This window comes from Cucurbita pepo, chromosome 14 (genome assembly GCF_057944985.1).
Source record: "Cucurbita pepo subsp. pepo isolate OVF chromosome 14, ASM5794498v1, whole genome shotgun sequence".
In the NCBI taxonomy this organism is placed as follows: domain Eukaryota; kingdom Viridiplantae; phylum Streptophyta; class Magnoliopsida; order Cucurbitales; family Cucurbitaceae; genus Cucurbita; species Cucurbita pepo.
The window spans coordinates 10,089,048-10,105,548 of NC_141811.1; the positions used below are offsets into that span (position 1 = coordinate 10,089,048).

At 37.4% G+C, this 16,501-nt stretch overlaps 2 protein-coding genes across 4 annotated transcripts; one reads left to right on the forward strand and one right to left on the reverse strand.

Annotated features, from left to right (window-relative positions):
- Positions 1 to 1,780: 1,780 nt before the first annotated feature.
- On the reverse strand, positions 1,781 to 7,749 carry LOC111810754 (kinesin-like protein KIN-12F). 2 transcript variants are annotated; one of them, XM_023697528.2, is made up of 15 exons: positions 7,390 to 7,749; positions 7,248 to 7,310; positions 6,986 to 7,120; positions 6,758 to 6,841; positions 6,520 to 6,645; positions 6,375 to 6,434; positions 6,239 to 6,292; positions 6,057 to 6,149; positions 5,837 to 5,932; positions 5,541 to 5,689; positions 5,295 to 5,444; positions 5,077 to 5,206; positions 4,048 to 4,983; positions 3,075 to 3,854; positions 1,781 to 2,261 (listed from the first exon to the last, which is right to left on the reverse strand). In XM_023697528.2, the coding sequence occupies exons 1-15, from the start codon at positions 7,663 to 7,665 to the stop codon at positions 2,007 to 2,009; spliced, it is 3,387 nt and encodes a 1,128-aa protein (XP_023553296.2). In that variant the 5' UTR covers positions 7,666 to 7,749; the 3' UTR covers positions 1,781 to 2,006. The 2 variants fall into 2 exon arrangements, with proteins under 2 accessions (XP_023553296.2, XP_023553295.2); XM_023697527.2 differs by having other exon boundaries at positions 3,075 to 3,857.
- A 6,084-nt stretch (positions 7,750 to 13,833) lies between these two features.
- On the forward strand, positions 13,834 to 15,560 carry LOC111810802 (uncharacterized). 2 transcript variants are annotated; one of them, XM_023697602.2, is made up of 2 exons: positions 13,834 to 13,989; positions 14,268 to 15,560. In XM_023697602.2, the coding sequence occupies exon 2, from the start codon at positions 14,276 to 14,278 to the stop codon at positions 15,395 to 15,397; it is 1,122 nt and encodes a 373-aa protein (XP_023553370.2). In that variant the 5' UTR covers positions 13,834 to 13,989; positions 14,268 to 14,275; the 3' UTR covers positions 15,398 to 15,560. The 2 variants fall into 2 exon arrangements, with proteins under 2 accessions (XP_023553370.2, XP_023553369.2); XM_023697601.2 differs by having other exon boundaries at positions 13,867 to 14,017.
- The last annotated feature ends 941 nt before the right edge of the window (positions 15,561 to 16,501 follow it).

Below are 16,501 nucleotides of genomic sequence, written 5' to 3' on the forward strand. Positions count from 1 at the left end.
CGAACTTGTTTAATAAATTATAAAATATGAGTAGAAAATGTAATAACCAGCTTGTCGGGTCTGCGATTCGAAAACCACTACAATCAAATTCTGAGTACGTTTAGCCACTTGAATACTTATCACTTTGGTCTAAGAATAACTAGGTGCCTTAATAAGTATGGAAGAATCATGACTCCACAGTATCAACCTTTCGGTCTTCCTAATAGGTTTCACACATGTCTACTACTGAATACTAGTCAAAACCTTCCTCAATGGTACCCAGCAAGTTCCCTATTCTACGTCATTCTAGGCTATGAATAATGCATGGCAAGTTCCCCACTAAGCATAATCGGAGCACGTTAACCATCTTTGCACAGTACTATCAAACTCATATGTCCTCTAGTGACCTTAATGTGGCTTGGAACAAAGAATAATGATTCATAAGATTAACGCTCTAATATAATAAATAAATCTCGAGGTCACGTAGTAATCATCCAACATTTACACGTGGGCATTTGTGAAGTTTCCATCGCTTATTATGCTTTCTAGGAAACTTAAGCATATCTTTTTAAACATACCGATCAAGCATAAAAGGGGTAAAACATAAATATCTACCTGTCAAGGATACTTAGTACTCAGTGTACCATATATATCATATTTGATATTTTATTATAGGCAAATATATAGATATTTGTCTTCTTACCCTCGGTATTTTTCCATTTATTATTATTTTCATATACTTTAATTTATTTAATTATAAATAGAGAATTTTCACGCACCATTTAGGTGGAGTAGTTTTAGCAAATATTAGGTCTTTAAGACATGCTACAATCATATTATCCAAGTCCTAACCGAATTCTACAAGTATTTATCCAAGAATGACTATTTTGATTATTTACTTTCTCGAGTCTGTCTTCCATTGATCAAATTTTGGTCTTTCAATATTCTTTATCTCTTAATGTTCCTCAAGTTGGTTCTAAATCGTAAACCCACATGCTTAACATTAAAATCAATCGAAAAACGGACAACGGAACTCAAACGGGTGAAAAACAAGCTTCACATGCTTGTCCGCACCCCACACGAGGTTGAGAAAGGCCACACGCATAAACCCACATGCAAGTACCCACGTGCATCCTCACGCACAATCACCTCCCGCACTTAAAGTTCAAACCTCTCTAAACCCTAAACCCTAAACTCACATGCGAGTACCCACATGCATCATCGCACACAATCATCTCACGCACAATCAACCTAGGCATTTCCATAATTTTTCTTGTGGCAACACGTGTCGCTCTTCAATTCACGTGTTCGACTTCAATGTCCTGTGTTTGAAACCTAGATGAAGCAATTCTTGATGAATTTCTTCCGTGGGACACATGTCCCTTCAAGTCTAGAAGTGTTCATCTTTCTGATGTCTTTTCCCTTCGATTTTCCTCAAACTAGTCGATAATTTCACTATTTTTTTTAATTTCTTTTCCTATTTTGGTATCTTTTCCACGGATCTTATTTCAACTTGGCACAATTACCGAAGTTGAGAGTGAAGACTCACCTCATAAGCTCTCCTAATTCCGACTAAAAGAGCAACTACTTCAATAAGTTGTACCAATCCCATATTGTAGTTTCACCGTTTGAGTTTCTAACTATTGTACTAAATACAACAATGCTCGTCGTCCCATTGAAGGCAACAACCAACAATCATCACGGGTCACATTTAGAGGTCGTGCATGAATTAAACTTGTTTGTTGTGCTCGAGTTGTTTACGAGGCGTGTCGAAACCAAGCACATAGTGCAGACATATATATTGGGGAACTTTGAATAAATTATACTAATAATTAAAGAATCATCTCATCCATACAATACACAATGGAAAACCAACACCAAAAGCAAATAATGACACATAAATAAATCAATCTCACATGACCCAAGTAAATCAATCTCACATGACCCAAGTAGGGTTCTTTCTTCTTCTGATGCAGCAGCCCCCTCCCCCTTTGTACAAAACCAAAGTAGGTTCAAACTGGATAATGTTAGTAGTGCTGCTCTTGATATATAGCTCCAAATTCTGATCTCCAAGCTTGATCATCGTCTACGAACGAGGCTCTCTTGTCGGTTCCAAGGTCGGAATGATCTTGATGATACAGTGGTTCGAGAGCAGAAGCTGGCAATTTACTCTCTGCAAGGTACTGCTTCATTGTAATCATCTCCATCTTATGCTTTCTTTTGAGTTTCTCCATTTGCTTCTTCAACTTCTCGTTTTCTTGTTGAACTGATGTAAAGTTCTCCTGTGTTTTTTTAACAAGAAAATGTCATATTAAGAAAATAATGAGGAATGAACATTAAACTAAATAGACCAATCGAAGAATTGGCTCGGAAAGAGATTTGCTCATTGGAGCAACAACAATATTCTTTCCTTCAAAAATGGACAAGAACTCAAGCAAAAGAAGCAATTGGACCAGATATGACTTTAACCGCTTTTAGGACCGAATCAAATAGAAAAAAAATAGGGGACTCTTAGGACCGAATCGAATGGAAAACTAGGGGACTCAGTCAAAAAGACTACTTTCTCTACTTCTCAGTAGGATTCAGTATAGGGGAAAGGAGGGGGAGTTATGATTAGTTGACAAAAGAAAAGAAACTTAGTCGATATCGACCACTCTTAGGAAACTAGGCTGGACAGACTACGGGGCAACTCAATCAGACAACCAGACTGTCCATCCAGACCAGATTACTATACTCATTAAGTGACTTGCTTGCTTCCAAGACTTGACCGGTAGGATTCAGTATAGGGAAAAGGAGGAGGAGTTATGCTTACAAGAGAAAGCTGGCCCGAAACAAAAGAAAAGGAACTTAGTCGACATCGACCACTCTTAGGGAAACTAGGCTGGACAAACTACGGGTTACTCAATCAGACAACCAGACTGTCCATCCAGACTAGATTATATACTCACTAAGAGACTTGCTTGCTTTCAAGACTTGACTTCTAACGACGAGAGAGAAATACCCCTTAAAAGGTGTCCCGATTTTGATAACGATTTCATTTTTACTTCAATTTGTTCTATGTACACACAAATAATACATAAGGTTAAGAGTGTTACCTCTGCAACTGATGCTGAATGTTCTGCTTCTCTAAGCCTAACAAGAAGTTCCCCAGCAGCATGAACAGCTTCAGCAGTGTCTCTAAGTTGAACCTTGAGGCCTTTGTTTTCCTTTTTCAAGAATTCTCTCTCTCTGTCCCTCTCAAATCTCAGAGCTGAAAGCTCAGCAGCGAGGGATTTAGAAAAGCGAGAGCCATGTCCTTTGGAACCAGCTTTTTGTGCAGCCCTTTTAACCTCAGCTATCCCTCCCATGATGGCACGGTGCTTTCCCACCAACTCATTATATTTCTCTTGCAATTCAGCATAATGCTCAACAAATCTAGCATGCCCAAGAACAGATCTGTGAAGGGCATCCTCCAGCTCCTCATTGCACTTCTTCTCTGAATTCAGTTCATTCTCCACCTTCTCTGCACGCCGTCGAATGGATTCCAAATCAACTCTCAGTTCATCAGTTAATGAAATCCATTCACTCTCCATTTCTGTCCATCTCTCCCTTTCCTTTTCAAGTTCCTCCTCGTTAATAGTTTGACAACCTCCTCCTCCTGCTCCTCCTAGACCGCTTTTTCTGAGTTGGATGGACCGTGACAACAATAGCGAGGACCTCAGCTTGTCAGTTGACTTGTTAGTAGAAACATCAGCAAATGCCTGCAGCTTACTCCTTAAATTTTGGATTTCTTTAACAAGTTCTTCCTTCTCAGACACATCACTGAAGCCATTATTATTCTCATTGTCCCGAACCTCCTGCACTTCCTTTATTTCACATTTCTCTTGTTCACTCTTCTGCTGAATATTCCATACATATAGAATGTCAGAAGCTGTTATAAACCATATATTCAATATGATACTAATATTTCAAACATCTGATTTGGATAAGTGACAATTATGAAAACTGTTAACCCTCTTAATTTCTGTAAAAAAAAATTGGTAAAAAATGAGTGACAATTATGTAGCTGCTTAAATGAAGTGTATATACCTTTTCAAGATCACTTCCCTCGTTGAATCCTACTAGTTCCTTGGAGCTACTCAGGACTAAACTATTGTCATTCTTGGTGATTCTTCTTTGACAAGATGAACAAAGCTGATGGGGAGAAGATATAGCGATGGGGTTATCTTCTTCCAATGTTTGAAGAGATGGTACAGGTTTGTTGACTTCTGGACATGATTTTCGTGCCAGATGTTCAAAGGAAAAGGATACTGAAGATTTGTTTAATGCTGAGCTTTGCTGGTGATAATCAATTATCTTCAAACCTCTTTGAAGACTAGCTGCCAATGACTCAGTAGGATCTTCAAATGTATTACTCGATCGCAGGGAGGATCTGATGTTCTTACTCTGACTCAATGACTGCCTCAGTACATCTTTATTAAACTTAAAGCTGTCTGACATCTTTTCATGGTGGTCAGCGAAACTCGGTGCAACGACCAAACTTTTCCTTTGAGAATTTCCAATTTTCGGAGACTCAGACAATGGTGGATCTTCAAGATTAGGGAAGTGACATATTGAGCTGACAGAAATACTCCTCTGATTGTTCACAGGTTCAGGAACCTTGGAATCATGAAAAGTTTCTTCTGGGTTTATTTCTTCAATTGTTTGGGGATAACTTACTTCATCATCACTCATTGAACATGAAGCAAAACTTTCTTCTACGGAGGAAAACTGAAGTGAATCTCTATTATCAGAGCTATCTTCAGAAAAGCTATGGACCTTATCCAAATGTTGATGCAATTCCATCACATCTTCCTCGTTACAATTAACCTCTTCGTCTGAGTCATTATCAATGCATGGCAAAATCAGAGAGCGATTGATATTAACTCTTAAATGATTCAGGCTGTCTCGTACATTAGGCCCTTGAAAGTAGCCAGTTTTTGGAACTGACTTTCCTGAGTTGGTATTTGCTCTTATAAGTTCTTCCTGTAATCAGACAAAAGGTAAAGTTTGGTTTGAACCAGCAAATTATTTCAAACATGTAAGTCAGTTTCTAAGATTGAATTAATGAAAACTTACCTTTAATTGACGAATTTGATCACTCAGATCATTTACGTCATCTTCCTTTATTTCATTTATGACTGGTCGATTCTGAACTGATTTCAATCGTTGTCCGAATCTCAATGTCCTTAACGTTTCACCTGAAAAACTGCATTTTATACAAGCAAAGCTACTTTAACATTCAAGGACAGTTTAGGGTGCTTTGAGACAAAAAAATCTTAATAGACGATATGTACTTGTTATCTGGAGAGACAGCACAAATAACTGTGAGCTTGGCGTTGCCTCCAAATGACTCTCTTAATAAATGGGTCAAGCAGGAGCTTCTGTACAAACGCTCTTCAGATGTTCTTAATTCAGTTTCTTTAGCTAGTGAATCGATCAAGTGCCTGCACCAACATAATGAAAACAACAGTTACCACATTTGTAAGAAAATGGATAAACTCTGATACTCCAGAAACTCCACCAATCATTGTTTCTCATACCCCAGCCGTGACATAGACTTCTTCAAAATCTTGTCTTCCCTTGTGGATTGTCTACCCATGGCATCGCTTACATTCCTTTCTAATCCAGCAAGATCAACAAGGTTGATTCTGCTCGTCTTTGAACTACCAAAACACTTGGATGAAGTTTCCTGCATACAAAAATATGATGCAAATTTGAATGTCTCAGCCAGCTGAATCACACTATGATAAGAGACTAACGAAACAGAAGAACAACTAAAACAAAAATGACATGTTTTCTATAAATAAGTACTCAAGCTCTTCTAGAATCAAGGTACCTTGCACCATGACTCAATGATGAAAGTAAACACAATATGAGACCTTGAGCTCTTAGAATTTATAGTGGTTGCTCCGACTTTTCTACTTGAAAGTCCCTGCATTGTAATAGAGAAAAGTAAGCAAATGAAACCTGAATTGTGATGGTTGAAAACAAAGGAAGAATAACACCAAAACTAAAAATAAAAAAGAAACAAAAAAAGGTTAGTTTCCATTCCCCACCTTGATAAGAATCTGAGTTACATCATCGTAGCTTGTCACATATTCCTCTGTGACATTTTCCACATACAGTCCATTCTTTGCATCATCCTTAATCTGGTGAAATATTGCAAAAGTTTATATCAATGGTCAGAAGATGCATAAAACACCAATGACAACAGAATGTCGAAGACAACCAAGCTAACCTTAAGGTTTCTCTGGGAAGGATCAAGCAAATCCCCAATTTGTTCATTAAATATCTGGAATGGGAATCAATGCAGAAGGAGATTACAGATGGATTTTAAAAAACGGTATGGAAAAAGCCAAGAAAGTAATCCATACCTCTACAAAAGAACAACGACACTGGTAATTTATCAGTTTTCCTTCAGAGTTCTCTTGTTCCTGAGTTGGATAACCACAGAATATTAGAAATTGAGCTATGGAACCTAATTGAATTGATATAGAAAGGGAATGAATGGATGCCCACTTTTTGAATCTCTGAAAACAGCATTTGAAAGATGCGAGGAGCAAGGCCTTGGTTACTAAAGGGTGAAGGATCCTCAACCATGGCACTCGGGGGACCCCACATTGTGAATGTTTTACCACTTCCCGTCTGTTAAGATTCAATTGAAGCAATACAAAATGCGAATTAGCTTGTCAATCTTCCACCTTGTGATAATATGGATATGAAAGAATTTGTGTAGAACATAAGATTCAACTATTACCTGACCATATGACATGATGGAAGTGTTATAACCAGCTAACGCATCTTTCACTAGCGGAATTCCGATCTTCGAAAAGATATCTTCCTAAAAAATTTTAACCAAACAATGCTGTGAGAATCAAGCTACTTCAACATCACAATTTAGTTACTTCAAACAGATTTCTTTCCTTAGATCCGAAATTAATAATTTCTGAGACAGGATATAAAGAGAAAGGATCAAACGCAGTACCTGTTTCGAATCTGAATCAAAAACTGAATCGAATGAAAATTTACGGTCCTGAAATGTCAATTCATCTGAAGAAATCTTCTTCACCGTCCTGTCCATTTCCTTCTCTCTATCATTAGGTCTAATCCTCACGACAACCTATATAAAAATCCACCACCGCCGTCACAAAAGAAGAACAAGAAAAAACCGTAAACATTCATCAAATAATCAAATCAAGAACAAATCATAGATCTACAGAGCGAACATAACGTAAACTTCATCATACCTTAATCGGCTGATAAGTAGGGGTAGGAACTTCATACTGGCCGTCTGATTGGACAACTTCATCCTAAGAGTTCGACATAAAAAGAAAAATCAGTAGATCTCTTTCACCAGAAGTGAAATTCGCCGAAGAAAATCACACATACCTTCAGATCAAGATTGGAATCTGGAGGCAAAGCATCGTGAGGAGAATTCCGGATACCGGACTTGGAAACGATCGTGGAAATCCGGTCGTCCTTGACAGGAATGTTCGGATCAGTAGGAGGCATATTTTCAGAATTTGAATGGGGAAGCTTCTTAGAAAAGGAGGAAATTAGTTTCTTCTTAGAAGAGATGGATCGAGGAAGGAGGTTTCGGAAGGAAGAGGCAGATATGCTTCCCAAGAAACCAGTCTCCATTGATTCTGCTATATTCGACTTCATTGTTTCTGATTCTGAAACAAATTGAAGCTTTCAAAACAGAGTAAGAGAGAGAAGAGAGAGAGTTCAAATTGCGAGATGCGAGAAAGCGAAGGGTTTTGATGAAGAAGAAAGCAAATGATGGGACGAACTGACCGTTGGGAATTTGAAAACAAATTAAAAATTTGAATTGCTGAATGTAATTACCAAAGTACCCTTCATCCCTACTATGAAAGACGATTTAATAATTAATCTGATTTGTTTTAATTTAAATTAATTTCCTATGTATTATTATAATATTATTTGATCTAAAGTAGTAAAAAATTTCATAAATAAAAAAGCTCATAAATTATAAATTCACAAAATTGGAAATATTTAAACTTTTCAGTATTTATAAAATTATATTTAATAATTGATTGTCTTTGTTTTTAAAATAAAGGCACTCACAAGGTGCGCGCCTCTTGGAGCCTCGTAGATCAGAGAGGAGGACTAAATAGACATTTTACCTTCTCCAAATAACTAGCCGTTAGAAAGAGAATTCCAAGCTGTCGCCGTCTTGTACTTTAAATTTTTGTTAAATTTGTAGAATATGTTTAAAAATGTTTCAAAATTAATAAAAATAATTTATTTAAAAAATATTTTTGAAATTTTAATTTTTTTTTTTAATCCTAACTTTAAAAATATTAAAATTTTTGAAAATTTAGAGATAAATATACTAAATATTATTTTTCAGCTATTTATTTTCTACTCATATGTGACATCGCACGTCGATTAGAGAGGAGAATGAAAAACCCTTTGTACGGGTGTAGAAACTTCTCCTAGTAGACGCGTTTTAAAAACCTTAAGAGGACAATATCTGCTAGCGATGGGATTGGACGGTTACACGCAAAATTTTTAAAACTAAAAAAATATTTTAAAAAGCTTGTTATTTTGAGTATTTAACTAGAAATTCTGAGTATTTCTAGTTCGAGAAGAGTTGGATGTGTGGTACTTCTCTACACACGACCCACGTATGCGCACAAGGACCTATCAGGCGGACTCGTATATGTACCCCTGGGCATGACTCATTGGACTTAACATGTAGACGGCTACCAAACACCACAGAGGGAAAGACCTGCATGATATCATGATGAACATAGATACTGAAGGTATGCATGACGTAACATAGTACAACATCATTAGTATAGTATAATCTATTACAAGGCTTCACATTACATGCATAGTACAACAAACGTAGCATTTCATATCATACATAACTGGCATACTAGGACATCACATACATAAATAACATTCCTAATTTTGTCGCATGCAGGGGCCACGGGCATGCATCATCATACATCATACAATTCTTTCAACCAACAAACAATAAAGTCACTTACTTGTTTACCCTTGGTCGGAGTCCCTAAATATTTTATAGTTTGTCCGAGATTGTTCTTCTACGTTCAATTTAACCTATACGGACCCATGACACAACAATACAATATATTAACGAGCTTAATTTAGCTTAAAAGTATTAAATACTTCCAATTTTTAGCTTAAAAATACTTAATTAATACTTCCAATTTTTAGCTTAAAAATACTTAATTTGAATAAATAAAAGTCTTACTTACGTCAAATGCTCTTATTAAGATTAAAAATAGCTTTAGGAGGGTCGATAACGTACCGAGCCGAATAAGCTAGATTTGCGCCGAGTGTGATAGCAGCGGCAGCTCGAAAAAAAAAATATTATTACTGTTAGTTTTGAAGAGGAACTGTAGTAGGGCAACACTCAGCTCGACAAAGTAGTCCAACCTAGCAATGAGCACATCCACATTGAAGCCCAACCCCTATACACGTGACTCCAACTCGAACGAAGTACGCCTTAGAGGAGCCTCAACTCCTTTTCTTTTGGAGTCCTTTGTTCTGATTTTATTGATATGGCTAAGTTTAGGGCATGACTCTGATACCATGAGTCCTTTGTTCTGATTTTATTGATATGGCTAAGTTTAGGGCATGACTCTGATACCATGTTAGATGAACACAACTCTCCACAATGGTATGATATTGTCCACTTTGAACATAAGCTGTCATGACTTTGCTCTGGGCTTCCTCAAAAGGCCTCATACAGATGGAGATAGTATTCTTTGATTATAAACCCATGATCATTCCCTAAAGTAGCCGATGTGGGACTTTCATCGAACAGTCCATTCCTTACTCCTTGCCCGCTCATTCGATATTTTGTTGATCATTTTAGCAACACCATTTTGTCTTACCCTAACGAGCATTGTCCTCATTAATCTGGTTCTCTTAGTCCCACATAAGGATTTGAATCCTGACATGTCCTTTCCTCCTTTTCTTCATTGTCAGTCCTCAAACATTTAATATGGCAAACACATATGACTGTATTTCAATAAATAAACTCATACCTTCTTGGCTAAGTAATGAAACTGGAGATGGTTCCCAAACATCTGTATAGACCATTTCCAACTGTACTTTTTTTGGTTCTCTCGTAATCTTTGACTGAAGTCAAGTCATTTCTGTTTGCTCATATCATAGCTCTCACAAAAGATTTCAGACCTTCTAAATCTCTTTTGGCAACCAACATCTTCATTCCTTTAACGTTCATATGTCCAAGTCTATTATACCATAGACTTGAACGGGAAACACTCTTAGCAACAACAACCATGTGTATACACGAAAATTAGTTTGAGTTGAAAACGACAATCTTGCTTGCCTGAAGACTAGGCATGTTTCTTGTAATTGGTATGAGTGCATAGATTTTGGGTAGTCCTGTAGCCATCTTATTCTCTCCTATCATTTTGAGTGCATGAAAATTCACGTGCCCAAGTCTTGTATGTCATAGCTAAGATGGGTTTACGAATGTCATCAATAGAGAGGTGGACTGACACATCTCCAATTGTTTTGCGATCGCTTGACTTTCATCAATATGAATTTGTTTTTGTTGAACATCCTGAGGAACGAGCCAACTAACTCCACCTTTTATAATGTTATGATTCATTAAATTTATCTATCATAGACTTTCAGAATTTGTAATCATTTGATGATGTTCTGTGAAAAAGTCTGTCTAACCTACTTTTGTAGTCCTTCAAAATTATAACCCGTTTCAAATTGATATTATTTCTTTGTTGCAATAAACTGTAATTCGGGCGGGCATTAACTACAGATGTTCATTTAACTCGAGAACTCAATTAATCTAAACTACCTAACCCAAACTGTAAAGGTTGGGTTGGGTTTGAGTTGGGTTGAATTTTTAGGGAAAAAAATAAAAAATTTAGGTTTAGTCGAAGTTGCCATTTTTTTTTTACGGGACCGACTAACCCGAAAATAGGGTTATAACCAAACCCTACCCTACTTTTAAAAGTTAAGAATATTTGTATTTTGACTCGTGAATATTTGATATTTGAGTTTTATGAAATTATAATTATTAATGTAGATAAATATAATTTTTTAAAATGATTAAAAAACATGATAACTTAATCCAGCCCAACGTGAAAATATAGGGTAGGATTATGTTAGGTTGAGTTGTGAACCTTATTCAGGTCGTTCGAGTCACTAACCAAACCAACTCGAAATTTCTGATTAGTCCAAAAGATTCCTTAGACAAAACTCAACCAATGTACGGTACGATTAGCGGTTAGTTCCTCAACTCCAACTACTAAGAAAAATCTAAACAAAATACTCAGAAGCATGTCACGAAATGCCTAAACCTAGTCAATAAACTCTCGAAACTAACCACGTTAATTATATATAATTTTAATTAGCAACAAGAAATGCCAACATAATCGAAGAATGATTATCAACGAAAATAATCTCCTCAAGAATTAAGACAAAAACTAAATTTTTTAATTTAAAAATCTGGTAACGTCGAAAATCGAACTATTAACTTTTTAGATGATAATCGATTCTTTATCCAGCTACGATCCCGGGTAAAGTTAAAATGGTCGAATGAGAGGGCGTTTTTGGTACTAACAAAGTGGGAAATGTTCATCAAAGCAAAAGTAAAAAGACAGCAACAACATAGTCAGACAATATTTGAAACCTCATAAACAAAATTCTCATTATTTCTGTCACTAATCATATCATCTCTTCCCCCGCACCCACTTTATCAAAATACATTAAATGAATCGTGACGTTAACCTTGACCCGTTTCTATACACCGTACAAAAGCTAGCTATCCATGTAGTTCTCACGATCACAATAAGTTTGTTAGGCTTTTTAAGTCATCCTTGTCGTGGGTGTCTACTAGGTTCTTCGAGCATCTAGACGGTCTAAATCTCGTCTTTTGTTTTTAAGATGTTTAGGACTACCTCGAGATTAATCCAAAGACATTATGATACTCGATTAAACTAGAAACTCAATCCTAAAAGACATCTCGGCACCTAGCTAAACAAGCTTCATAAAGTCTACTCGTGTCTGCCAACACTTTACTATACATATCAAATTCAATTGTTAAATTTTTACTCCGGTCTGCCAACCAACTTCCACCTTGGTTCATTCCCGAACCACATTTTACTAGGAGATGTACTATTCTGATACTATTCCCTTGCATACTCTACAGTATGATCACGTTACTTACTTCGTGCTTCAAAGAGTGAATACTTCTAAAAGTGAAAACTATCCCCACAAACCCAACACAAATACTGTCTTCACTCACATGGATCTTAGAAAAATTTCACAAGTCACCCAACATAAGATTACTCCAAACAAAACATGTTTTACTATGAAGTTCCCATGATTGAGCCACCGAAAAAAAAATACACATTGTTGGTATAGGTTAGGACTTTCAATTCTTTTAACCATTTATTAATTATCTTATCTTCAAAATTGCTCTCATTTGAACGTGGTTTGGTGGGGTAAGTAGGTGAGAGTAAAAGCCAACAGGTCAGTTTTCCTCATATTAAAAGGTCGCAATCAGCCCGAGGGAGACCCTTCATTGCTTTCGACTTTAGAATACCTTCACTCTTGCCTCCAATTGTGTCATTGGTGTCCTTAACAACTTCATCTCAATGCTCATAATAGCATCCAACTTGTGGTTGTGACTGAACTATTTACGCCCAGCTCACGGTTCGACTTCACCGTGCCAACCGATCATCTTTGTAATTTGTGTGAGATCTCATGTCGATTGGGCAGAAGAACGAAACATATTTATAAGGGTGTGATATATAGATCTTGTTCATGGATTAACGAAAATGTGCAAAAGCTCTATTTGCCTTTGCTATTCTATGAGTCTCTTTTTAGGATATCAAATGGACCTCCCCAGAAGGTAATTTAATGTGACCGATTTGCCTCTGCTATCCTGTTCAATCAGTTTCGCTACAGTACCTGCTGCTCTAGCTAATTGTCCACCCTTCCCAAGTGTGATTTCTATGTTATGTATGGTGGTGCCCTAATAGACGCGTTTTAAAAACCTTAAGGGGAAGACCGAAAGAAAAAGTCTAAAGAGGAAAACATATGCTAGCTGTGGATTGTTACAAATAGTATCAGACCCAGCACCGGGTGATGTCTTAGAAAGGAGGCTAAGTCTCGAACGGGGCTGGACATGAGGCGGTGTGCCAGTAAGGACACTGACCTCAAACGGGTGGATTGGGGTCCCTCATTGATTGGAGAAAGGAAGGAAAGTCAGCTAGGACATTAGACCCTGAAGGGGGTAGATTGTTAAAACCCATATTGGTTGGGCTGTTATAGTTCGTCTCCTTTGCAAATCTCACCATTCGATCGTCTCGACTCAACCTTTGACAATAGCACCAAGTCTCAACGAATAGTTAGCTCGATTTCTTCTCTGATTAAATACTCGTTTTCAATATGAGCGAGTTAGGTTTATTCGTGAGTGGCACCACATAAGAGTAATCATCATGCATTGTTCACCACTCAAATTTGAACATTGTCTAAAGTTGTTCATATGGAAGTGTATAGCATATTTCCCTAGCCAAAGCCCACAGAAAATAAGGAAATTCCAACACTTTTTCTCATCATCATCATATTTTAAAACCTTTCTTCATCAATAATTAAACAAAGGCAGCGATGTTGATCATTCAAAACCTGAGCCAAGCACTCACAAAAAGAGCAATCAAAACACTCTGTACATCAAAACAGAGTCACTACTCTGAAACTCCCTTCAAAATTGCTCTCATTCGTCAAATATGAGCCCCACGCCTCCCACTTTTGGATCCTAAAAGCCCAAAATTACAAACCCACAAAAATTCCCTAATATATATACTCCAAATCCCATCCATTTTCCACCATCAACCCGATTACCACCAACATACAAACAAACAGAGCCGTTCTTCATTTTACTTTCTTTTCATTTCGTGTTCTTGCCTTGGGATTCTCCTCGATTCATTTCGCTTGGTAAATTCTTGTAGAATTCTGTTTCTGGGTATGCCGTTTTTGATAATCTGCTACTCATTTCTGTGTATTTCGTATTAGGGTTTTGCTTATTTTTAACTTTTGGCTTCTGGATTCATACTTTTTAGTCGACCCATCTTCAGTTTCGAGGTTTTTTGCATGTGGGTGTTCATAATTTCTGTTTATTCGCCTCTGATTTGGGTTTTTTTTTGGCGTTTTTCTTTGTATTTGCTGTGAAAAACTGGAGAGATTGATACTTATCTGATAGGAATTTGGTGCAGGTGTTTGAATGGCTTCCCCTGTTGAGAATTTGAGTGTTGTAGAGGAAGAGAAAAAGGAATGTATTGGTGTTCTTGAGGTGTTTGTTCATCAAGCAAGAGACATTCATAATATATGCATTTACCACAAGCAAGATGTGTATGCAAAGCTTTCCTTTACAACACATCCTGAAAACTCTGTATCCACTAAAACCATCAATGGTGGTGGGAAGAATCCTGTGTTTAACGAGCGTGTTCGTCTCGATGTTCCGATGATCGATACGACGCTCAAATGTGAGATATGGATGTTGAGTAGGGTCAAGAATTATCTTGAAGATCAGTTGCTTGGTTTTGCTTTGATCCCTTTAACAGAAGTTGTTGTTGTGAATGGAAAGTTAGAGAAAGAATTCAGTCTTTCGTCGACCGATTTGTTCCATTCTCCGGCTGGGTTCGTGCAGCTATCGCTTTCGTATAATGGAGCTTCTCCAGAAGTCATGGCGATCCCGGTTGTTGAAACAATTGTAGAGGTCGAAGATTCGGATTTAACCGAGCCACGTCCAAGTGATTTGGATATGATCGAATTCCCCGATCCAAAGATTGCGAATGAAGATCAGATAATGGTGTCTGAGTATTTTGGTATCCCGTGTTCGAATCTAGATTCTGAATCTTCTGAGAGCTTGACTATTTCTGAAGTTGAAAATCATGGGATTCCCGTTGTCGAAAGCTTTCCAACGATGAACGACAAGTCGAATGAAGAAGATTCAAAGATCGATTCTCCACCGAACAATGTGCAAAATGATACAGTTTCTTCACCTCCGTCGTCGAAAGCTCGAGCCAGTTCAAATGGCACCGCTGATAAAGAACAAACAGCTGAAAATGGTGAGGTTAATGGTTCCTCTAGTGACAAAATTACAAAGCCTTTAGTTTCTGTAAGCGTTGAGCCGCCAGAGGACAAGGTAGTGCAGCAAGACATTGTGGATATGTACATGAAAAGTATGCAACAATTCACTGAGTCATTAGCAAAGATGAAGCTTCCTTTAGATATCGACACTAATGGCTCTCCGAGTTCAGCTACCTCGAGCTCCGACCCGAACCTAAAATCTCCCAAGAACAGCGGCTCCCGTGTGTTTTACGGGAGCAGGGCGTTCTTCTAATCGAGCGAGTTCATCAACTTTAGATCTTAGAATGAGGCAGCTAGGCAGCTAAAACGAGTTTGTTTTATGTTTTGTTTGGTTTTAAGGATGTTTTTGTCTCTTGGTTTTGTTGTTGGTAATTGGTGTTAGTTTTGATATGAACAATGTTTGATAAGGTTTTTAATGGGTAATGAAATCAAATTTAATCAATAATTAGAGTTATAATAAGGTGAAGTAATGATGGAGTTAATCATATAATTGAAATGAGGGTCCCACAACCACATGGCCATAGGGTGAAAAAGGTGATGGACACATTGTGTGGGCATGTGATTAATGTATTACTTTTGCTTTCAAATAATTCTTATGTTTTACCTTCTCAAGTATAGCTATCGACCTCACAACCACGACACTCGACGGTCAGGTTCAGTATGTTACGAACCACGACTCTCCACAATAGTATGATATCGTCCACTTTGAGCATAAGCTCTCATGGCTTTTTATTGGGCTTCTCCAAAAAGTCTCGTACCAATGGAGATACCATTCCTTAATTATAAACCCATGATCATTCCCTAAATTAGCCAATGTGGGACTCACTCCCCTCTAAAAGCAAAGACTGAGAGAATAAATGTACTCTTTGACGGCGGTCCGTAGAACTTATAAAAAAGAGATGGTTCTGGCTACTTTTCTGTACCTCATCACTCATGTAACAGTTCAAGTCCACTGCTAGCAGATATCGTCCTTTTTAGGCTTTTCTTCTGGGCTTATCCTCGAAATTTTAAAACGCATTTGTTAGAGATAGGTTTTTACACCCAATGTTTCATTTCCCTCTCCAACCAATGTGGGATCTCACAACTCAGCTCATGCGCAACCCTGTCCCATTATGTTGTGGGTGGACGAAATTGTGATGACCCACATTGGTTGGGGAGGAGAATAAAACACCCTTTAAAGGATATGGAAATCTTCCCCTAGTAGTCGTGTTTTAAAATCTTGAGGGGATGCCCGAAAGAGAAAGTCTAAAAAGAACAATATTTGCTAGCGGTGGATCTGGGCCATTACATAAATACTAGAATAGAAGGTTAGACAATGATAAAGTTTAAATATTTGATTGAAGATTGGTTTGGATAA

What these genes read in the sequence shown, in the direction of transcription:
- LOC111810754 (XM_023697527.2), bottom strand. Translation starts at nt 7,665, where the DNA reads ATGAAGTCGAATATAGCAGAATCAATGGAGACTGGTTTCTTGGGAAGC. An exon ending in TAACTCAGATTCTTATCAAG is followed by an intron (nt 5,933 to 6,056) that starts GTGGGGAATGGA and finishes ATTACAATGCAG; the next exon opens with GGACTTTCAAGTAGAAAAGT. An exon ending in ATTCAGCATCAGTTGCAGAG is followed by an intron (nt 2,262 to 3,074) that starts GTAACACTCTTA and finishes AAAAAAACACAG; the next exon opens with GAGAACTTTACATCAGTTCA.
- LOC111810802 (XM_023697602.2), top strand. Translation starts at nt 14,276, where the DNA reads ATGGCTTCCCCTGTTGAGAATTTGAGTGTTGTAGAGGAAGAGAAAAAG.